Source organism: Cyprinodon tularosa, unplaced genomic scaffold, assembly GCF_016077235.1.
Source record: "Cyprinodon tularosa strain WSP-4 unplaced genomic scaffold, ASM1607723v1 ctg333, whole genome shotgun sequence".
In the NCBI taxonomy this organism is placed as follows: Eukaryota; Metazoa; Chordata; class Actinopteri; order Cyprinodontiformes; family Cyprinodontidae; genus Cyprinodon; species Cyprinodon tularosa.
In genome coordinates this window covers 88,085-113,094 of record NW_024039045.1, presented here as the reverse complement: position 1 = coordinate 113,094, position 25,010 = coordinate 88,085, and the positions used below count along the sequence as shown (strand labels likewise).

Sequence of the window (25,010 nt, the reverse complement as noted above, 5' to 3'; positions counted from 1 at the left end):
GTGAGAATCTCATTCTAACTAATATTTGGATTAGTTTACTTTCTGAGACCCCGTACTTGTTGAAGGCTTGGGTTTTAGAGCCTTTAAATGTCTGAAAGAATCATAAAATAATATTCAGATAATAAATAAATAAATAAAATATTCCAAATTATAGAATATGTTTTTCATTATTCGTTGCATAAAGCACAGCATTAGACTTGTGAACCTTATATGAAAAAATGGACTGTCATGACAGTCCTATCTGTTCAACATCAGTTTACAGCACCTTCCTCATTGTTACTTCTATTAAACATAACTTCTTTAGATTTCTATTTTTGCTGTGTACCTAGTCAGGTTTCTGATTCCAACCGACTTATAAAAATACATTGGGGAATATTCTAATCCACACATGTTTAACTGTGATGCATCAAAAACTACTGTACTACATAACTGGATCTCAGAGCTGCATTTGAAAAAGATTATAGGATCCTAATAAATCGACTAGAAGAGAGTCGGAGCATCTGGCTTTGTGCTAAACTGGTTCAGGCCTCATCTTGCAGACGAGGTTTACCCTGAGCCACTTGGCAGTGATACAGACAAACATTATATGCGGGATATTTCAACACTCCATTCTTGTGCTTTTTCTATTCAGCATCAATAGGATCTACTAAGGTCACACTGGAAAAAAAAAATCTAGATAAGTCATTAATCTTTTAATAACTGCATTTGTTCTTGAATTGAGAAGACATTTTGCCAATGGAACAAGACAATTTACATCTTAACTAAGAAAACTAATTTGCATTGGGATGTGGTGGAACGGGAGATTCACATCATGGATGTTCAGCCGACAAATCTGCGGCAACTGTGTGATGCCATCATGTCAATATGGACCAAACTCCCTGAGGAATGCTTCCAGCACCTTGTTGAATCTATGCCACAAAGAATTGAGGCAGTTCTGAAGGCAAAAGGGGGTCCAACCCGTTACTAGCATGGGGTACCTAATAAAGTGGCCGGTGAGTGTATGTGAAAAACCCTTAAGATGGAGTCAGACTAGTATCGTATTACTAAATCAGTCTAACAGCCTTTAAATGATCAGAATTAGTTTTCAAATCAAAACACTATTCTTAACAGGTTAGATTATTTCAGTGTATTTAGTTTTCTCAATAACAATATAAATCTGGTAACCAGAGTTCATCCAAAATCCACTGCAGATATCTCACACAGCAATTCTTAAATCCCTGCTCTGGATTCTGATTTGATGAGTACAGTATCCGTAAAGATCCATCGTGTCTTTGGGCTTAAATACATTTCAGATGCAGGCCGGGCATGAAATATAAATACACTCCTATTATTATAAAAAGCTGTCCACCCAGTTTACTCAGGCACGTAACAAATCAAAGCGAGGAAGGATTTTTTTTTGTTCTCTGAAAAGCTGAAATGTGCGGAAACTGTTGGTTCCTTCATTTCAGCACCAAAGATATCAGTGTTTAGAACATTTTTATCTTAAAGGATTCATTTTTAGTTGTATGTCCTGTTGTAGATGTGAAGGACTTTGAATAAACCAACTTCATCCGATCATAAAAAGGTTAAACTCATTGTGAGATCATACCTACCTTTAGTTTTTTGTCTGAACTTGCAGTGTTTTCATACATCATCTTGGAGCCTCTGATGTCACAAAGCTTGTCAGCATCGCCATGGAGGAGTAAGAAGGGCCAGCTGATTGATGGGATCGCTCTCTCGATGCGTTCCGCCGCACCCATCAGCTGCATGCCGAACGACACGCGTAACCTGCCGTGGTAGTTCAGCTCATCAGCGTCGTACGCCTCCACCTGACAGGACACATCCAGGCAAGAAAGCAATGATTAGAAAGGACTGAAGAACTAAGCAATTCTTCCATGTGTTAAGATCAAACAAATTGAACAAAAAAAAAATATATATATATATCAGAAAATCTGTCATTTAAAGATTAAAAAAAAAGTTCAGCACATTTTTATCAATGTAATGTTACTACTGAATGCACCGCAGAGAAAACCAATCCTGAAAGATTCTCTATCATATAATTGTGTTTTCTTTAATCCCTTTTTCTTACTTTTACTGCATGTTTTTTTTTTTTTTTTTGGTAAACTTTATTTTACCAGAAAATAATCTCTCATGATAACTAAAGCAGATAGTACGACTATCTATAGTGAAAAAAGGGACTTTTTGGACCTGTAAATATTACCTCAGTTTTTATGTAGAATTTTACTCAAAATGTTGCCTTTTATTTATGTTACTTAGACTTAATCTGTAAATCTATATCTATGTAAGTACATGTATTTAATCTAATCCAAATAATATTAACAAAACTATTTAAATAAGTTCCCAACTTAACAGATGATACTTGGATATTAGGAATAAAGTTGGTGCTTTTTCCTTGCATTAAAGGAATAGTACACCCAAAACATGATTAGCCTTCATTTTCTACTCACCCCCATGCTGAACAACACTCTGGAGTACTTTTTTGATATCTCAAATGCATCTGGAGATCTGGGAGGCTTCTTGCTGTCTGCTGGCATTCAAATAATGGAGGTCTATTGCGCCTGAGGCAGAAAGGTCCATAAAAAACGAGTCAATATTCCTCCATACTGCTTGTCCAATGTATTCCAAGTGTCCTGAGTGGGTAGCGTCCATAATTTACTCGAAACGAAGTCATTTAGAATGTCTTTAGAGCATAAACAGTAGTGTATAGGATTTCCTGAAAGCGCGCACCTGCGCGTTCACAACGCTACGGAAGCCGGCAGACCAAACCAGATGAAAGTGCGCATTCAGCGTCTGCTCTGCCGATAATGCAAGCGTAGAAGAAGAAATGTGCTGTTTACCTGTGCAAAGAAAGAAACAACGAAAGAAAAATGTCTGAGGACTTCAGTGTTGAGGAAGAGCATGAGTTCTTTGCCGAGCTGAATGCGCACTTTCATCTGGTTTGGTCTGCCGCGGTTTCCGTAGTGTCGTGAACGCGCTTTCAGGAAATCCTATACACTACTGTTTATGCTCTAAAAACATTCTAAATGACTTCGTTTCGAGTAAATTCTGGATGCTACCCACTCAGGACACTTGGAATACATTGGACGAGCAGTATGGAGGAATATTGAAACGTTTTTTGTGGACTTTTATGGACCTTTCTGCCTTGGGCACCATAGACCTCCATTATTTGAATGTCAGCAGACAGCAAGAAGCCTCCCAGATCTCCAGATGCATTTGACATATCAAAAAAGTACTCCAGAGTGTTGTTCAGCATGGGGGTGAGTAGAAAATGAAGGCTAATCATGTTTTGGGTGTACTATTCCTTTAACATGTTTAGGTCAGATATAGAAAATACTGTTTCTTTGTGGTGCAGTGTGTAGCACTTTTGCCTTGCAGCAGGAAAGGTTCAGGGTTAGATCCCTGCTCCAGGGTCTATCTGCATGTTCTTCCCATGCGTACGTACGTTCTCTCCGGGTCACAGTCCAGAACCATGACTGTTAAATTAATTGGCTTCTTTAGATTCTCCTTGTGTGCATGGTTGTATGTCTCTGTGTAAAATTTACTAGCAAAACAGAAGCACATCTTTGGTTTATAAAAGAAACTTGGTAGTAACATTTTATTGATTTAAATTGCTATGTGGAAAACATTTCCTAGCTGTTCTACGTAAATGGTACACCAGATTTTTATCAGTGTATTAGAATGTTGGAATCCTAGCGTTGAAGAATGTAAAACATTTAGTGCAAATAACTTCCTTAAAAACGACTAAATATAGAGCGTGTTCCATCTGTAGTTTCTGCTATCAACATTATAAAACAAAAGTTTGATTGTATTTATCTTAAAATATTTTAGAAGCAAAGAAGATGATGAGTCCATGGAAGTAGATTAACTGTGTTTACAGTGAGAATCTCATTCCTTTTACTAATATTTGGATTAGTTTACTTTCTGAAACCTTTTTGAACAAACTAAATACACACAAAAAAGCAAAACACAGAAAGCTGCACATTGTCCTTTCAAATAGTTACATTTTAGACAAGCAGCTCCACTTGATTGCCTAGCAGAACTTTTAAACAAAGAATGTTTAAACAAACTATTTATATTGAGGAGGAAAACATTTTTTCAAGCTGAGAATATGCGGTGCTCTGGGAAGAAATGTGCATAAAAATTAAAGCTTAAAGAAAAATCTGGAAGATAGAAAACAGGTGGAAGGATTGGTGACCAAAAAACAAGAAAGGAGTTTTTTTTTTGTTAGCCAAATCAGACCCTCAAATAGTCAAAGTCTTTTTCTAATTAATGCTTCTAATCTGATGTGGTAAGTTAAACACGTGAGTGTTTAGTTTCTGAGTACACACAGCTGTGACCAACTCTAAACAGAAAACGATTTTATGCCCCACAAGTCATAAAATTCAAAATAAGAGTAAGAGAAATGGTGGATCAACAAATCTAATTTAAAAGCTCCAGTCAAATTACATCTTAAAGGATAAATTCTTGGTTTTCGTAGAGGTGAGATCCTTTAGGGATACTTCATGATTAGTAATTTAGTAAAGATGAATAGTTTCATCAGTCTTTTGACTTTAGATGTTTACAGAAACCAAGTCAGCTCAGAGGGGATGAACATTATTGAATATCCAACACTAACATGGTATTAGATTTTCCGATGCTAGAGAAGTTCCCTACATGGATGTTAGAGATATTATTGACCAACTATCTGTTGTTCGTCTTCAGATTTGTATCTTTTGTGACTATTTGGAGCTTTAGTAGCACAGCTTTCTATTTACTGGGATTTACAGCTGTTTAGGTGTCTAAATAGATATCTGACCTCTTCCATCATTGTGCTATAATTTTAAAATGACCCAAAATACAAGGCAAGGTTTCCTCAGAAGATTTCTACACATCCATTCACTGTAACAGTATCCTAATTATGTTTTGTAATAGACAGAACTAATGTAGAAATGATGTGTTTTTCTGCTGCTCACATCTGGTCATGTTTTCCTTCTTCATCATAGATCATTTTAAATGCCTCTTTGTGACTTTTTTATGTCCAACTATGTGAAATAATGAATTAAGGCCCCTTAAAGTGATAGTAAAGCAGAAGTTGATCATTTGATAAGAGGAGAGACTTTCCAATCATAGCGTTTTTTCTCTGCATGGCTTTTTACTGAGACAAACAGTCATTTTGCATAAATAAACTGAGATGCGTGGGGGAATGAATTATAAGCTGATTTCCTATTGTGTCATATGTGTTAAGAACACATGTTTTATGGGTCCAAACTGGAGCAAATTTAAATGTGTCAGATCATGTCCTGTTGGGTCTTTGATGTCTATCATTTATGAACTCTGGTTCGAAATACAGTTTGTATATTAAGGGGCTTCACAGTATTCTGCAGTGTCAAGCTACTTTCCCTATAAGGTGATGCAGTAGCACTAGTTTCTATGGAAGCACATCTTTCTCTGTCATCTAAACCAAAGGGAAATATGCTATAGTTTAAGTTGGATACAAACAAAAACTACATAAATTGTGGATTTATAAATAGTATAAATCCAGAGGAGATTATATCAGAATAATGTAAAAAGGAAAAGTTTGAAATGCTTATATTGTCAAATGATGAGCTTAGCTTTAGATGTTCCTTCAGACGGGTTAGTAGTTAGGGTTTTGCTTGGTATAATCTTTTAAAATGGGTTTTGTCTTCAAGATTAAGCTCTTCAAAATGATGCATGAATGAATCAGAAATCATTATGAAACAACTGGAGAAGTAAAGCAAGATTTAGTTAAATTTGGATTCAAATAGTAAAAAGCATAAAGAAACTAATCTTGCAAATAGAACCAGCAGCTACATTAAATATATATGGTTGACTCTCTATTTTTAATTTATTCATGCATATTTCACAACAGAATTTAGGATTTCTGTTTATTTCTAACATTGAAATCTTTTTTTTCAAAGCTCTCTTTCAATATGTTTACTAGTGTTATTTTTAAACCCAAACAATTAAGTTTTACATCTCTATCATTCATATATGTTAAAGCCATCTAATGCTGTAGCAAGAAGATTAAAAATAAACTTCCTCTATCCTAATGTGGGCGGCAGAATTAGCAGGATGTGGGCCCTGCTGAGGTGCACAGACAACCACAGAGAGACATGCATGAAGCTGCACAAATATGCTACTGAACGTGTCTGCATGGTCGTATTCGGCTAGCCTGTGGTTAACCTACAGGTTTAAGTTAGCTATTTAAGATGGAGACACACTTGTTTGTTGTTCCCAAACAGGTGTGGTTTTCATCCTGGGATTGTTCAGAAAATGCTCGACTTCAGATGAACAAACAATGGACACATTTTCCCCCTGAGACACCGACACATCCGTGCCTGACGGGTCAGTTACATCAGCATCAGAGTAAAACCCAGATTCACAATGGCCGACAACTGTCTCTCACCTGCTTCTGGTCCCGTGAGACCCATTTGGACTCAATGGATCCCAGAGTGAGGCTTGGCAGCATGTGGTTTAAAAGCTTCGCCACAAAAATCTTGGGGAGAAAAAAACAACACAAGTCTGCTGAGAATTTGTTTATTTTCACATTTTAACATCTTCAACATGAGTTCTTTTTTTGTCTGAACATTTTCACATTTTTTATTTTATTATCCAAGTGTTTATTTTAACATTAAACATGCATATTTGTTTTTACCAAAACAAACATGTTGGGAAAAGCAAACTTTCCCTGTCCTACTTGGGATTTTTATTTGATGTTTGGCTTCCAAAAGTTTACTTTTAGATTATTGCAAGAATTAAGGGAGTGACAACTTAAATCTTATTGGTTACCTTGAAGGGTGTCGCTGACTCTGGGTTCATCTGGACCATTGGAGCTATCAGAACCACTCCAGCAAACTCACCAGGTCTTTCACAGGCAGAGAGGATGGAGATCGCACCGCCCTAAGAAGAAGGACACATAAAAACTTTTAATTCCACAGTTTACTTTATTTCTTTTTTGTTCTAAAGGCTGGAATTAAACTTTGTTATCCTTTGTTTTATGTTTATTTAATAAACATTTTTATTGTCATATTTAATGTTTCCAGTAATAAATGTTATTAATGCAATCAGTGGGAAAAGAATAATCTAAACAAAGAAGCAACCAGCTTTTAAAATGAGTATTTAATTGAATAATGGAGAGAGTTATGCAGTAATCTGGCTGTATGGGAAATTTGCTCTTTTTTAAATTAACTATCACTTGAGTTTGGTTAACCTGCATGAGGTTTGCTGAAATTGTAGATTCAAGAAATATTTTAATCAGAATCTGACTAAATGAAGTAGGCAAAAAATCTTAACATTTCATTATTAAAGAAATTCAACAACATGATAAATCCATTGAAATCTATCAGTCTGGAAATGTTATAAACCTACTTCTAAAGCTTTAGGCCCATAGTGATCCACAGGGAGAGGTCTCAAAAGTGTTCATGTTTATTACTCAAGTAGAAGTATGAACCCTACTGTTTAAAAACACTTTTGTAGAAGTTAAGAGTATCAACTTAAGCTACTCAAGTAAAATACAATTTTTATAACTACTTAAAGTATAAAAGTGAAGGTAATGCATGGAAAAGTATTAAGCTTTAAACCTTATACTGGTTACTGCACTACCTTATTAAAGGAACTTTTTCTACAATTTTGTATAACTTCCTTATACTTAATTTCCTTAATTTTATAACTAATGGTAACATTCTCAAATTTAACATTGCATCCTCTTGAAAAACTATTTATTTTTGAATGTGGCGAACAACCAGTTGGTGCAGCACCACCACCAGTCCAACCACAGAGAAATTTATTATCTAGATAAAACAAGTTGTTTTGATTTTTTTTCCAAATACCAATAAGCCAGAACAAATTAGCTTAAATAAAACAAGTCTTTTTTTTTAAGTTGTAAGTAGTAGAAACAATTGCAAAAAAAAAGAGCAAAAGTAAGAAGTAGAAATAAAAATCTAGCTGACTTATTTGGGACCAGTTTTAATTTTTAACCATAAACTAACACAGTGGTTTAAATAAATTTGAATCAGATAGGGAATCTGTGGCATGGGAAAATGCTGTTTATGTGGAGAAACCCTTCAAGGTCACTAAATAAAAACATACTTGAATAAAGAGCTATCCAAGATCACTTCCCATTAAAAAAAGTGTTTACAAGTGCAATAACTAAAAGATGCATACATATTTTCACCTAATTAATATTTTACCTGGATTATCCATAGAATGAAGAAAAACCCCTGCATATTATACCTAAATATTAAATGTGCTAAAGATACATTCTTATTGGTACTGGTAAACTGATATAAGGGACAACAGCATGTTGTTATGACAACAGAAAAATAGGAAAGTTCAACAGGTGATAGATGCATAGTGATATGATGATCCAGTTGTAACACCAGGTAGGGAGAGTCTTCCCTACTATGACAGCAGTGGGTAGGTCCCACCAAAGGAGCGTCTGATGCATGCAGCATTGGGAAAAATACCAGGAGGTACTGATCAACGTAAAACAATCCAATCTTTTGTTTTTATGTGGGTGTGAGTTTCCAACCGTCACACTGGGAGGGATACATAAATATGAAGCCCTGAGGGCGAAGCACACACTGCTTCAAGTTTGCTAACGTCTGACAGCCGTGCAGATATTTCCTGTATTAGCATCTCTGTGTCCATCAATTATCTTTGGTCGACTTCCTGTGTGCAACAAGTGGTGGACATACAGACTCGCACCGGCATCCTGTGTGGCGAAAGCTGCCTTCCTGTCTGTCTCTCTCTTGCTTTAGGAACTAATTAGCTCCACCTTTGTTTATCTGAGCACTCTTTGTAAGCTGGGTGAATATCCATCATCTTGGGGCCTCTGGCAGCTCCCTTCCATGAAAAGGAGCACAACAGGAAGACAGAACAAGAAAAAAGACATGTAGGCTTGCAAACAGACACACATTCTGAGTTTTAGTTCTTCTATACCCCTCCTCACACGGACAGTAAAACTTTTGTGTGTAAACTTGAACCCTTTGTCCTAACCTGAATTATCAGTCAAAACCCAGAGTGTAAATATATCTTAAGCTTATGTAACACCTGAAATATGTGACTCTTCTATTTTTTTTTAAGTGAACAAGTTGTTTTTTTGATCAGTGGTCTATGTATAGATGGGAAAAGCAACAAATAAAGGATTGAGACTGAAGCTTTATGAGACACTGATGACTGATGTTCTTCTTACAGTCTCTTCCTCTGAACTTTGGGTGGATTGATGAATGCTGTTATTGTCCTGCTGCTCTCTGAAACTTGATCGAAATAAACTGTAAAAAACTAAAAAACTGCCTGATGAGCTAATATGCAGACAGGCAATGCAGTTCACAGCTATTCTACTCAGGATTAAAATACAGCCAATAAGCTAATTATATAAAGAATTTTCTCTCCTACTTTATTTACTTATAAAACAACTAATAAGATAATAATATTAACAAAATTCAAAACTCCTTTAGTGGATCAGAGAGAAATCTGCAGGCACTAGGTGGGCAAGGATCTATTTAACCCTTGATTAAAAAAAAGACCAAATCTACACAACGTGATAATTTTTTCCATTTCAAGTATGTTAGCACAGTTTAAGAAGGATGAATGGATGGTTGGGAAAAATAAATAGCATCAAAAATTCTAACGTTCTGGTAATAAGCTGTGGTTTTAAGAAAAAACAAACGATAGATATATCATTACCAAGACATTTCTGAAATAAATCTAAATAACATTAATGAATTCTCCACAATAAATATGCAGAATATTACAAGTAAAACTATCTAAGAAAAAAAAAGACTTTATATAACAATAGAAAAAGTCTTGTTATGATAGCTGGGATTTAACAGAAAACAGCAATTTTCTATAATTTAAAGGCTTTTCTGAGCTCATTTTTCAATAGTAGTTGTCAAGTTTCAAATGGCTGATTTTTCATGAATAATAGAAACAATTAAAGGGTGTACAGCTGTACTTAAATTGCAGTATGCAGGTCGTCATCCAAGGAGATGCATATAAATCTAAATAGGGGAAAAAATTAGTAAACAGGCAATAAACTGTGATAAGCCTTTACATAAATATAAGGTACTTGGGAAGTAGAATAAATTAATTTCTGCTGGAGAGGAACAACTTTTGCATGTAGAGAAAAGAAGAAACTCAGCTTGCAAGCACATGCTGGAATGTTCTTATGAGCTCATACAAAAACAAATTAGATTCCTTAGTGCCAGCTTAGAGAGGGAACATGGAGAAATACCTACTGTATATGGGAGTTATTTATGAGCTTAAGCTGTGTTACAGTGTCAAGCTCATAGTCCTGACATGCTAAAGCTCAGGATCTGAAATCTGGAGCTCTCCAGGGATTGATAACATAATAAGCTTAAGGTCCTTAGAACGGTTAAGATACAAAGACCCTCCCTTCCCCATGCAACCAACAATTAAGAAACATGTCTGGTTTCATGAACACTTAATTACTATCATCCAGAATTAAATTTCAAAATAATATGACAATAACAGAGTAACTAAGTGTTTTTTCCCCTAAATCTGATGAAAAAGGAACGCGCTTATGTAGTTTTTTGGTGACAACGTGTCTGGATCCTGAAATCTTCATTACAATCTTAGCAGACATAGTTGAATCTACAGATGGCTCATTGTCTTGTAGTTTTTACGTCATTGGAGGCTCTTTTTAAACAGATTCGTGTACACAAAGAGGAGCAGAGGAACAGGCTAATGGCAACAGGAAGCATTGCTGCAATGCTGGGAAGCTGGAGACCAGGGCCTATGAAAACACGACGCTATGCATGGGCTCGGTTTCCGTAACTCTCAGCCGGGGGTTTTGTTGCTTTTAAGGGATGGAAAAAGAAAGGAATGGAAATCAAAACAATGTGAGATGAAGGAGGATGATAGATAATGGAAGAAGAATCTGACAGATTAAAGTTAGTAGATTCAGAGTCGGATATCTGCTGAGAACCAAAGGAAACCAATGAGATGAAAGACTAAGATGATGGAGCAAATGTAGGGAGAACAAGAGAAACAGAAATAAACCTTAGGGAATCATATCTTCAGCTTAGTTCTGATATTTACACCCTTTAATGTCTAAAAATGCTCTGCCTTCATCTATGATCTCACCAAAAGTTTTCATTTTAATCCAAATAAAGAAGCAGTATTCCTGGATGTTTCTTTAAACCCTGAACGTCTAGAGCCAAAATAACTCAGACACAAAAATCAAGGGATGTTGAAAGCCACAATCGCTTTTCTGACAACAGTAGACAGAATGCAATTTTTGTTTGGCATATTACCTAAAGGAATCCTGTTCGGATAAAGACGGTTCATTGTTCCTCTTGACGGAACTCCTCACTTTATCTCTTGGACGGAAATGTGCTTCACTACAGATGAAGCACATTTCAGTGGCTTCTGTCCAAGATCCAATTCCTTTGCTCATGATCTAAATCTCTTGATCATAGGTGAGGCTTGGAAAGTAGACAGACCAGTAAATTGAGATTGTTCTCCATCATGACAGATGGTACTAACCCACATAACTGCAGAGGATGTCCTTCCCAGCCCACCCATCCTACCACCACTCAAGAGCAGATATGAAGAGACACGAATTGTTCTGCTTAAGGCCGATCTGCTCCCTGGACGAAAAAACTATAACTTCTTTTCTAACAAACAATCAGGCTCCTTTGATTTCCTTAAAATGTACTCTATTATAGTCAAAGCAGGATTTGTCATTGTTTTGAGCAGGGGCGGATTCCGGAAATTTGAGGCCCTAGGCAAAGACAGGCAGGGGGTCCTCTGAATTGAAAAGACAGCACATAAAACAGACAGATACAGAAATGTTAATAGAATAAACATACATTATTTGTTCTGTGTTTTGTCCCTCTCTTCCTTTCCATTTTCTTGTTGTTTTCCTCTCTGTGTTTTGTACTCCGCATGACTTCTCATGCGCCGGCAAAAATAAAAAAACACATTCCTTCTTTTCCTTGTAGACAAGCAATGATCTGCTTATCTGTTCTCCATTTTTCATTTGAATGAAATATGCATGAATCATGACAGCAGACAAGATAGAGGAGGGCAGGAGGCGGGGTTACGAATGTACTTGCTCTGTGCTAGAGGGGTGTGCAAAGTCGCTAACAATAGCGTCAAAAGCGCTAAGTTGGCAACACTGCTCTTTGCATTGTTTGTTTTTAAATGATTTGCTGCTGTTTGTTTGGATCTTTCTGAACATGTGCGGCAATGTTTAAATGGGAGACACACTTAATATTATAAGTGTTTTGATGTCATTTTAGCGAAAGGATTTTTATCAAAATCATAATTAATGTGCACAAATAAAGAATAGTTGTATCAACTATACATGTAAACAGAGTTTTATTGGGCCCCCAGGAACTGTGGGCCCAAGGCAACTGCCTAGTTTTGCCTAATGGTAAATCCCCCCCTGGTTTTGAGACAAGATAATAAATAATTTTTGGCCAACTTTGCTATATAAAATTCTTCCAATAAGGATTTTTTTTTTTTATTATGGCTGTCTGGCTGGTAGTTTGTTAACATTTATGGAGTCTTAAAGCAGAAATTTCCACAATGTATGCAGGAGCTGGGGTTACTAAAATAGAATAACAAAAAAGAACATGTAAAAGGGAAATAGTGTTATAGATAAATCAGAAAAGGCTTAAAGTGTCATGATCTGCCATTCTGGACTCTTTGGTTCTGTGTAAGTTTTCATTTTGGGTTCTCAATTATGCTTTTTTTCTTTTCTTTTTTTTCTGTAATGTCAAGATTTATATCCTTTTTGAATTCTTAGTTTCACCCTTCCTTGTTATCTCTTTTCAGCATTTTTGCTATTATTCATTCCTTGGTCTAGTTTTAGTTATTCTTTCTATTATCCTCAGGTAATGTTTTCCATGGCTTCAGTTATCTCTAGTCCCTTCTCTTATCCTATAGTTTTCTCCTTGGTTATAGCCCTGTTTTCACTGGTTACTCTTTTGCTCTGTTCGAAAACCTAGGACGCATCCTTAGAAGACCGGATTCGAAGGCCGATTACGTCATAGCGCGGCGCCGAGGTCTGGTCGGATTCCAAGAGTCCTCGTTATGCGGCCTTAAAATGCGTCCTTCTTTTTGCCCGATTTGAACGACGGGTCCGATGTATCCTCGGTATTCTTGGATATCCCAGGATTCATTGCGAGACCAAGCAAGCTGTGATCAGAGGAAAGGTTACTTGGCGCCGAACAGTGGTGAAAATTGGAAGTTCAGTTTAATATAATCCAGTCTGTGAATAGTTCCGTCTGAAATGAATGAAAATAGTTGTTTTAATGGTTATAGAGTCAGATATGTGGCGGTAATGTTTGATTTATCTAAAGGTTTTTATCTGTTACTGTGTAAATGGGTTTGGCTGGAATTTAAGGACAGATTCTAATATATCTGCAGGGTGGGAACTATAAATCTGATAGGATTTTTATCTTTTTATTGCTGTTTTGCACAATATGCTTAACTACGTATTTTTTGTTGTTGAATATTAGAGATTTTGCAGATATATCTTATAAATACATTGTTTAGATTTACTTATATATTTCTACTCCTTTTATAGAATAGAATAGAAAATCCCTTTATTGTCCCACAATGGGCAAATTTAAAGCAGCAGAAAGATTATTGAAAATGGTCACACAAATGTGGACCTTAGAAAAATGTATAAGAATAACATGATAGGGAAGAGTTAAAATATAAACAATAAAATATTGTAAAGTGTTTTAACAATATTAAACTGGAGAATAAATAACCAATATGCAGCTATGGACATTTTTACAGTAATGGATATTTGAAAATAGCAGCAACATCAGAGATGTGCAGAATGACAGCAGCAGGTTATTTAACTGACTAAGGTTTCTATCATTACATTTGATTTTATTTGTTCCTGCTCCCGGTGGTTGGAACCTTTATTCCATTCTGGATTCTTGTGAGTGTAGTCTTTGTTCACTTCACAATAAAAAAGAAATAAACAGTTTTGAAAACTTCTGTATTCATCTTTTCCTGCTTTGTGTGTCAACTTTCACGGTTGTTAAGCAACAGCGCATACTGCGGTAAAACCCGCCGAAAGGTAGACCTGGTCGAATTCACAGCCAAAACTCTTCCGGTCTCCTTATTTTCAAGGACTTCGAAGGATCCAGTCTAGGTAGACCGCGTCCTTGGAGGACCCGTCCTAGGTTTTCGAAGAGCCTTTGTTTTCCCCCAGTGCCCCTTTCCTTTCCTCTTAGCTCCTTTCTAGCTTTCTGTCCACACCTGCTCCCAATTACCCCACTCTTTGTTCTGCTCCCATATATACTCATCATCTGCAGTCCCTCAGTGCTGGATTCTCTTCATTTCTTTTTGTGTGTTTGTCCTGAGCTTCTCTAGTTTTTAGTTCCTGAGTTCCCAGCCTGTTATTTTTGGATTTATGTTTTTGAACCATCTACTTCACCATTAAAACTGTATGAACTATCTATGTCTCCTCTACTTTTCATTTGGATCCACAACAACATCCACCAACTCTGACATAAAGTTATGCTCCCACATACGTGATCAAGACTCGTCGGAGATTGTGAATGTTCTTAAAAAATGTTTAAAAGCACAAATCTCATGTTTAATGTTTCAAACAATCTAGTTCTTATTTCTCTGAAAAGCTCATTAGATCATAGAGGTTTGAACAAAACCTCTTTGTGTTGAGTATCTCATGCTCTCTGATTTACTGCGTCCTAAAGGCTCCGCATTGAATGGGGGATTAGTTCTGTAATGAATTTGCAGTTTTTCTCTGAGTCCTTTGATCATCTGCTCACAAGACAAATAATAGGTAAACTTATTAGCTGGAAATGTTCCTGACATGAGCCAAATTATAAAAATTTTATCTGTATTTCTTTCTTTGTCCATCCCTTTATGCCATAAAAGATATGAAGTGTGACTCTATGTCAAACAGTCAATAAACTCACTAAACTACGAGTACAGGCTGTTAATCCCACAAGGATGAGTTCAAGGAGATCCAACTTGACTCAGCCTACAAACACTGACAGCATTTATCCGTTATGTAACTCATCTCTAATGTTTTTGTTCTGTTTGTTTGTGCTCATAGTTATTGGGTCACAGAACGGATCAATGAGAGGCTGAGCTGCTGTTTTGCATCTCTGGAAAACTCTCAGAATTAATTTAGCTGCTGCCCTTCATTATTTCTCTATCATGGTTTTATTTAATTAACCCGTTTGATCTTATACAAAGCTACGTACTAAACATAAAAGTCTTCCTGCACCTAAATTTACACCAGTCTAGGTCACCAGTTTAATGAAACAATGAAACGTCAATTTATTAGAGTTTGGAAAAATTGAGGCAGTAGGAGACATTTGGACTTGCTTTATAAATATAAAACATTTCATAAAGCTAACATTTAACGATCCACTGGTTAAATGAACCAGTACTGTTCACTGCATTCTACATAGATGCAGCCATATTGGATTATGAGCTCAGATAAGTTCACCAAGCTCTGACTTTCCCAGCCAGGAAGGATTTAACTATTTTGGAACTGGGAAAATGGAAACTCCACATTTTTAGTTAAAAGGGAATGCATTATTAGCACCGTTGATTTCTGTTTCCACTACACAAGCCAAACTCTAAAATCGCTGCTGTTTCAGCACCAACTCTGAGCTGTTGTTGTGTTGGGCTCAAGAAAACCCCTAACCAATATAAAATATCAGCTCCTGGTTTAAACTGCCGTTATTTTGGGGTTGCCCGATTTACAAAAACAGGAAAACCATAGATCCTATGCCTCTGAAAAGGCAGTCGTTAGGGCATTAGCCACACTGCAAAAAAGATCAAAAAATGTATAAAAATGTCTTAAATTAAGTGTATTTACCCTTAATGCGAGTATGTAAATAAGATGATTTGCCAATAAAATTAGTATTTCTACTCTTAAAATAAGATAATTAGAAAATATGCACTTGAAACAAGACAATGTAATTGCTTTTTCTTATTTTAAATGTAAATTGTCTTGTCACATTGGCAAAGTGTCTCACTTACATCCTTAATTCAAGAAAAAATGCACTTATTTTAAGAAAAAAAAGACTTATTTAGATAAAAAATTTTTGCAGTGCAGTATCGGGTATTGCAGGCCATCGTCGACCTCAGCGACTCCCTATTACTAAGGGGTGGACCTTTTCTTTCGGTTCAATTTACATGTTTTCTAATTATAATACTTTGTTGGGCTACTCTATAAAGCTTGGAACTCAATGATAATCAAGACATTTTGATTTGAAAAAGCTTCCTGGATGGGAAGCAAAACCTCTGCAGACTTGGAAAACAAAATCCAACAGTTTATTTTTTTTGCTTTTTAAATTTTTTTGGAATGACTATGACCTGAATGACTAAGAATCTTTACCAGCAACAATACTGTACAGTCATTTCAATATAAGGTCAGAGGAAGCATAATAGCTGTGTGAAATGTCTAAAAAAAGGGCACTATATTTTCTATAGAAGCCTGTCAGGATTTTACACAGGGTCCTTTCCAGGAAGCCAAATAATGTGTGACAACAAAGTTGCTCCATCTGTCATGGATCATACTAATCATTGATAGACATTGTAAAAGATACTTTAAAATTAACAATTTTCTTTTGCTTTAAAATATGTTTTTTTTTATTAATTTATCTAACGCTTAGTTAAAAAAAAAACTTTCTCTATCGCTATTTACCGATTCAAAATAAATAGTCTTGTACAGAAGTAACCTTGGTGATTCTGGCAGCCTTTTAAAAGTTAACCTTTTTTATCAACAGATGATGCTCATTGAAATTTTCACAGTTTGGTAAAGTCTAAAGACCTCAAATAAACTGAAAGTAATGGTAAACTATAACAAGTAGAGAGTCAATTTACCGACTAAAGTAAATTGACTTTGTGGAGGATTTGTGAACAGTTTCTTCTTTCTGTCCACACACCCTCCCACCCTGACCCTTAGCAGGTCACCCAGCCACTAACCTGCTCTGTTAGGGGTTTCGGTGAACCAGAAGCAGCTATGTGTAATGTGAGGCACTGAGTGAAAGGTAAAGAGCTGATAAAGGTCACAAAACTTCCCTGAACTACTAGCATGAACCTTTTAAACTCAAATAATACACGTGGAGGTTTCATTGAGCCAGAACAAACAAAGAAGAAGCTAAAAATGAGTTAAAAATTGGCAGAGTTGTTTTTTCTTTAATCATTTATTTATTTTGGCAGGGTGCTGGTTGTTCAGTTCTGTTACCTTTCTGTGGTTTGGCTTTAAGGATAGCTTATATCGTAAGGACTAATGTGAATGTCCTGAGTTCACAACACACCAGGAATTAAACTCTAGCACATTCAAATAGAGCTGAACTACATTTGGGGTTAAACTATAACATAAATATAATATCTACTATGACTGACAAAAAAAAGTAAAATATGTGAAGGTCCTGGGAAGTGTCCTACCATGGAGTGTCCCACAATAAAGATGGGAAGATCTGGATGCTTGGACTTCATGAGGTCAATGTGCTGCAGGGAATCTCTGATGTAAACCTGAAAGTCCCTGATGTTCATCCTATCTCCTTCACTCTGACCGTGGCCAACTGGACGAAAGAAAGATAACAGAGGCATTAATACACAATAAATATTAAAGAGCTTCACTGCAAACATAACATTTAGGAAATTGCTTTGTTATAAGATTTAAATAGACAAATTGTTTAAAACAAAATGGGATGAAATTAAAATTGTGAACTAAAAAGGAATAAAGAAATCAAATATTAGATCATTTGATTTAGATTAGATTCTTGGATTGAACATTTTGAAGAGATATTTAAAAATAAAAAAGAATATTTCCATCTATTTATCAACCTTAATGCAAGGAGTTAACTTCAATTTTGTGAACCTGGAGATAATCAGGGAAGAGATGCACGGCGAAAAAAAAATGCATAGACTCAGTTCAAACATTTTAATCTTTAGCAGGAAGAGAACAAGCATCCCAGAGGTCTTCTAGGTGGTGATGAAAACAACCCTTTTTGGTGTGGAGACTAACTGAGCGAAGAGAGCTCAACGTAAACTATTTCAGTAACAAGGAGCAAAGTCGAAGGAGGCCCTGAGACGCTCATGGAGCTCGCCTGGTGAACCTAAGCCACAGCCCCAGTTCTCTAGCATTTCAAAATAAAACTTGACTTTTCATCATCATCGCTTGTACTTTTTTGGGGTGATATTCTGTAACCCATCATACATTGTGTCTGCTTATGTAAAAACCCAATTTTTGCAGGACTCATAACTAAACCCAAGTCAGCCATAAAAATAAAAAAAAATCTCCTGGAGCATCACTCTTGACATCGTTATTTTAATTGTTACAGCTACATGGCAGAGAAACCAGATATCTAATGACCTAAAAGAAGGAAATGTTATTGTATGTAAAAGAAAAAAGGGGTAAGAAAAGCTGTTTGATATCTGTAGTTCAGTTTATACAAGTCAGAATCTGTTTACAGATATCAAGAGTTTGGACTCGGCAAAGTTAGGTTGCTGAGATCAGTAATTAATGTACATTCTAGCTATTAAATGTAAAAAATGGCTGGCGTGGTTTACGTTCACCAAGAGCTACGACAAAGGAGGTCTCCAGGCTACAGTGAGAGGGTTGTTGCTACAGAGGATAACAGGTAGGATAAGCAGTGTAAAACAGAGGAGCTTTTATTCCTGTCGAGCTTTTAGCTTCTGACCTGGAGCCTGTTGGGTTTGAAAACACTGGTAACGTTAAAAAAACTCAGAGCTAAAGTAAGCTATAAAATGGTTTATTGTTTAAAGTGTTGATTCATGTTTTCTTTGCTATAAGAAAAAACATTAGAATTGCGCTGAATCAGACGCTGGAAATTAGAAATTCTGATCTGCTGATTCCTAAATCTGAGTTCTTTTTAAGATGAATTGCAAACAATGTTGACTACTAACAGATGGAGTGTTTGCAAGATGCAACAGGCATTCAATCTGTGCAGGGCGTGAATAAAACAACCTAAAGTGTCAAAGTGTGCAGATTTTGAAATGCACCAAAGCACTGAGAGGATCGCTGGTGCTTTGATTCTATCTGTAAATTAAATGTTCAACAGAAAACAAAAGGCGAAAAAACATACATCTAAAGCATAAAGAGAACAGAACAAGGAGCATGGATGGAGGAAGAGGCAGAAATGCGGAGGGGGGAGTAAAATACAAGGTAATGGAATTAGAATGGAATAATCCAGTAGAGAACAAAGAGAAACTAGGAACTAAAAAAGCAGGTGAAACGGATGAGTGGTCGGCACAGGTGGGCTGAATTAGCTTCGCAGTGAAGTCAGGTTGGCTTCACCTATTCTACGTTCTCCGTCTGCGCCGCCGTTCCTCCAAAATGAGCCATATAGCAGTCCACACTCCATGAGTGTCAGATCAATCAGTGCATCACCTCTTCTTTTAAAATTTAACAAAAGTACTTCCTGTCTGGCTAATCTGGTTTTTAGAAATCAACACATTTTGCCCCATATTCTATCACTTGATCCATATATCCAATGGAGGTGGTCTGTCCATCATGCCGCAGCAAAACATTACCTATAGAAATTATCACATTGTGGAAATTAGGGATTAGGCTAACAAAGCCAGAGCTGAGCAAGGAGCCAAAGAAGCCATCAAACAGGTGGCAGAGAAAAATAAACATGAACGCACGAATAAACTAGAAGACTAAGCATAAAGGAGTAAACTCAGAAGTCAACACATATCTAATAATAAAAATAACATAACAAGGAAATTATTCAAACACACACACAAAAAATTGAAACCTAAACACCAAGAAATAGTGACATAAAATTATTTTATATATAAAGGTATACCCAAGAGAGGGAGCACGGAAAATAAAGATCTCAATTAATGAACAGAGTGAGGAGCTCCCTAAGGCGATGCGCGTTTCTTTGCATCTGTGTTTGCAGAGAGACGGGGGGGTGAAATAGTGTCTGCAGGGACATGTTCCACTTCTGAATTTTTCATCTAACAAGGTCATATTTCAAAAAGTGTCACTGAACATAAAATTAGAATCATTCTCTTCCTTTTATTGCTTTGCTAGCAGCTCATTTGAGTGTAACTTTTAACATGATGAAGCTTTCTTTCTGCACAGTCAAATTATGTCCCCCTGCTACCAACCAAGTTAAAGTCTAATGTGTTTTACAGTGTTCACATGAGCAAATCTTAGCTTGAACTAAAGTGACATTAGAAAACAAGAACCGAATAACAGAATGTCTTCTTCCTGTTTTGGAAAACATCATTTCTGTTCAGAAAATGGGTTTTTAAAGAACATATAAATACAGATTTAGACTGTTAGAAAAAATAAAAGCTTAAATCATAGGCAGTGAGATTACTTTTTTGTAAGTTGTATAGAAGACAATATATGGCTTGTAAATGTGTTAAGGGACACACAGCTAAATTTCTTGAAATTCCTGATGTAGAAATGCAAAAGTGTAAAACAGATGGTTAGCATAAATACTGAATGCAAGTTGGTGGACAGATATTGCTATGGGAGGTGTTACAATTATTGTTTAGTTCCGTCTTTCTGATAATAATGCATCAGTAATGTAACAGATGCTGCCAGTTTGACTATCAGATATCTAAAACTTAACAATGAGTGACCGCCACTCCCTTCATTAATGGTTAGTGGTTGGCCTAGTGGTTAAGGCAAAGTGCTTGGAATCCTGAGGTTGTTTTGACAACCTTGAAATCCAATCCTACAGACTGGCTCTCTGAGCAAGACCCTTAACCCCTGATTGCTCCCTGGGTGTGCCATGATGACATCACACTGTTCCCCAAGGGGATGGGTTAAATGTAGAGGTAAATTTCTTCAATGTGAGATCAATAAAGTTAGTCCAAAACCCTAATAAAAACACTTCTTAAAATGTTTCATTTGTAATATGAGATGAAAAATGTTACTTGATGTTTAATATCATAAGGGAGTGTTGGCCTAGTGGTTAGAGCTGTGCGCTTGTGCTCTGAGAAGGTTGCAAGTACCCGGTTTGATCCCCACAGCCTGCACACACACTGAGCAAGACCCTTAACCCGCGATTGCTCCCCAGGCGCTGCACAGTGGCAGCCCACTGTTTCCCAGAGGGATGGGTGGACTGCAGAAGTAAATTTCTCCATTGTGAGATCAATGATGCTCAATTATTATTATAAGCATTTATTCTGTTACAGTTAGGCTGAGCTTTATGTGCGTTTTTATTGTCAGATGAGTTGTAGTTAACATAAGCATGGAAATAAAAAATCCAACTATGAGAATTAATGGTATTAATTTATATGTTAAGTCTCTGGATCAGGTAAACTATGTTAATATCAAATATTTATTTATTTCTATATAGAGCGGACAAAAGTGATCATTAATGAATAAAAACTACATGGATACAGTTTTTTTAAGGCTGGTGTCCATTATTTTGACATAATTGGTCTAAGCAATCCCCGAGATGTGCTGCTGGTCTTTTGATCGATATTACTTAGCTGAGAGAAAGTATTTAGAGCCACAAATATTATATAACCTTTTAATAAAATGCAACTTATTCCGCTTGATGAAGTAAATCTGATGCCATTTTCAGCAATTGACAGATTATTTGTATTTTTAGCTTTTAAAGTAAAAAAAAACAAACAAACAAAAACATTAAATGATCCGTAAAGATGAAGCAAGGATTTTCTTCTATAGAATATTATTTGATATAAAAAAACAACAACACATAATTCCCAATCTAACCATAAAAATAGATCTAAAAACATGTTTCTGGTTGTTTTAAAGTGTGATTCTGTTATGAAAATGTAATCAAATACTGTTTTAAAAAAAACACTGACGCTTCTAATACTGGTATTTGTTATTATACTACATCACTTAGAAATTCCACAGAGTCCCTTGCAACAACATAGGCCTACATGCTAAAAAAATGACACAACAATGACAAATGTTACATGAGCTGCAGTTTAAACAAAAAGAAGCATTTGTTAATACTCAAAGAAAACATTAATAGTGGATGACACATGGATGGAACAGTAATGCATGGGTTTCATGTGATCTTAAGGCATTAAACCTGCCTGCACTGAGGAACACAAATATTAGTGGGCTGATGAATTGGTCTGTTTCTAGTACAAACGCTGATGCCGCAATGAAACAAAAATATCCTGAAACACACTCAAGTCTTACACTGACCCCTTCAATTTGCATTTGTTTAAAGTCAAAATAGAGTTAATTAATGACACACAAAACAAACAGCTGATGTAAGTATTTTGTTGTAGTTCAGTTCTTTGTTGTATTTCATCTTAAGGTATAGGAGGGTGAAAAATGATCAGAACCAGAATCTAGTTGATTTTGCTCTTGAATTAGGTTTTGGCTCTTAATATTGTGTTCTCTGCCTTTTATGTTGTTGCCAAAAATAAAACATCTAAAATCCAGGCCTACACCATTAAAATACCGTCTTGCTTTGCAATTAACTGGAAGAAAACACTTTATTTTTATAAATCTGATAAAAAGATAATATGATATCTTATTTGTTATGATTAACAGTGAAACAGTAGACCTAATGATTTAGTTCCCAAACATCTGACCCTTAAAGGAGATAAGAAATTAAGGAACTAAAAATGAGGATAGAAACTGTGACTTGTTTGCACAAAAGACTTGTGACAATAGTGTGACAACTGTGGCTTTGAATAGATGTTACCAAAGTTCTGCTTTCCTATTGAATTATACGTGTAAAACTCAAGGCAATTACTCCAGCCAAAAAGCCAAAAAGTGCATCATGTCATAAAATAGAGGTATCTTTTAAAGTCTACAAAGTGACTAAAACTACTAATTAAATTAGAGTAATAGCCAAGTAGTGAGCTCTTTGTAAACAAAACGATGAAATCAAAAGTTACATTTCTGCAACTGCCTCTTTCAAAATGTGATGATGCTGAAGTGGCTCTGTAGAAAAAATAGCTTGACAGGCCTGCTTTACGGAAGTTTGATTGGTGATTAACAAACCAATTTTTTAAGTGCAGCCGTTTTGTAGCTTCTAAGCACAAATGGCAGCATCTTAGGAATCTACATGCGTTGAAGTTTACTTCCTGAAGCTCAAACCGAGCATCAAATTGGGGCAGAAACTGGATAGAAGTGGTTTGGCTGTTAGTGCTGGACAGGCTGGTAAGAGTAATGAAAAAACTGCTGATTAATGGGAATCCTGCACACAAATAACTCTGGGATTTACAAATCAACCAAGAAAGAGAGGAAAAAAATACCCTCTTTTGAATGCAGATGGAGAACAGCAGCAGACCGTCGCTCAAGGTACCACTACTGTCAGCTTAAAACATGTAACAAAAGCTACAATTCACACAGGCTCATCAAAATTGGGCGATAATAGATTGGAAAAATATCAGCCGGTCCGACAGGTCTCTACTTCAGCTGCAACATTCAGATGGTAGGGTCAGAAATGAGCATAAACAACAAGACAGCAAGGATCCATTCTGCTTGGTATCAGCTGTTAAAGCAGGTATTTATTCGTGGTGGGGATATGTTTTCGGCACCAGAGTTAAATCTCTATCTACTTGTGCTGAATATGTGTATCTCTTAATGACTATGATGTGTGTGCCTTCTGATGAGCATCCAACCCCTTGTTATTTTTCACTGTTGCATACGATAACAAAGGATTAACTTAAAGTCTAAAACCCTGAGAACATCAGGTCTGTGGTGTTTAGTACCAATTCTTCCTGTTCTAAGCAGTCAACTGGACAATGTTCTTCAAACATATGTGCAACAAAAACACATCATGGAAAACACATCATCTTGTTAAACAGGATTAGCTCCCTCTACAATGAATAATCTGTCAGCCAGGGTGGTGTGCCACTACTGATAAACACCAGGGACACAGTGAGTGTGGGTGTAAATGTATGCCGTCCTGCGATGTGTGTTTGTCACTTACCGTGGTCATGAGCGAACACCAGGAGGGACATTTCTTTCAGTCTCTGTGCAATCTCTTCATACGGCCCACTGTGCTCTCCTGCTCCATGTGCAACAAACACCAGAGCCCTACGAGAGACGACATAGAAGGAAAAAAGTTATTATAGATGCATAACACCTTGGATTTCCTTTCTGAATCTTGCATGAGGAGACAGAAGGTATGCATTCTGCATGGGTGTGGCATCCTTCCTTGATTGATTGATAAGGTCAGAGGAAAAGGCTGGAAATAGCCCAAATCTCCTACAGACGGACCCTCCGGCTGAGCGGCGGAGGACTGAAACTGAGTTGCAGGGTGATGGAAGAAAATCATGAGCAAGAGCAGAAAAAGACAAGCTGAGAGTGAAGCAGACTGTGTGTTTAGAGATAACAGCTATCATCCATCTGTCAGTCTGCCTGCCTCTACACACCCCTGCCTGCTGGACTCTAAACACACACATTAGAAGCCATCAAAACACAGCATAACACTTGAATTTAGCAAAACCCGTGACTGCATATTCTTGAAATTCTCTCTAAATAAAAAATAAAGAAAACAAAAAGTGAAAAGGATTCTGATAAGTTTTTTAAATTGTTAACATGTACCTGTTTAACAAGGCTGCTTTGAGAGAGTGATTTTATTGGAATGTTTTCACTGAAGTTATGAACTTTCTTACTGCATTTCAAAAGTATTTGTGTTCTGTTAAACACTGTAGATTTACTGCTCTGTCTGAGATTGGGATTTTAAGAAATAGACCAAATTAAAGTCTACTCATGCTGAGTATAACTGAAGACCCAACCTGTGGAAAGCAGCCATGTCCTGGATGCTTGTAGCTGTGCCATACTGGATGATGGACTGAACTAAACAGAGACTTCATGCTACTGTTTAGAGATGATCACCAACAAACACAGCACAGCTGGATTTGATACTGAGATTAAAAATTCACACAGTGCTCTATTAGGAAAAGCTGACCTAGTTGCCCTGCATTTGATTTATTGATAATGGTGACATTAGGAGGGGCTGAATAAAAATGGACAGCAACTTTTCAAAGTCAGCATTGGTGTATCACATGCAAACTCAATAACGCACATTGGGAAGAAG

General features: G+C 36.4%; 1 protein-coding gene across 2 annotated transcripts in view; it reads right to left on the bottom strand.

Annotated features, from left to right (window-relative positions):
- mgll (monoglyceride lipase) overlaps positions 1-25,010 on the bottom strand; it is a 44,488-nt gene that overhangs the window by 4,279 nt on the left and 15,199 nt on the right. For both annotated transcript variants that reach the window (XM_038294040.1, XM_038294039.1), the window contains 5 exons: positions 23,898-24,004; positions 17,422-17,558; positions 6,790-6,900; positions 6,407-6,496; positions 1,593-1,808 (listed from right to left, as the gene is read on the bottom strand). In XM_038294040.1, coding sequence (XP_038149968.1) covers positions 1,593-1,808; positions 6,407-6,496; positions 6,790-6,900; positions 17,422-17,558; positions 23,898-24,004 — 661 coding nt within the window. The remainder of the gene's footprint in view (positions 1-1,592; positions 1,809-6,406; positions 6,497-6,789; positions 6,901-17,421; positions 17,559-23,897; positions 24,005-25,010) is intronic.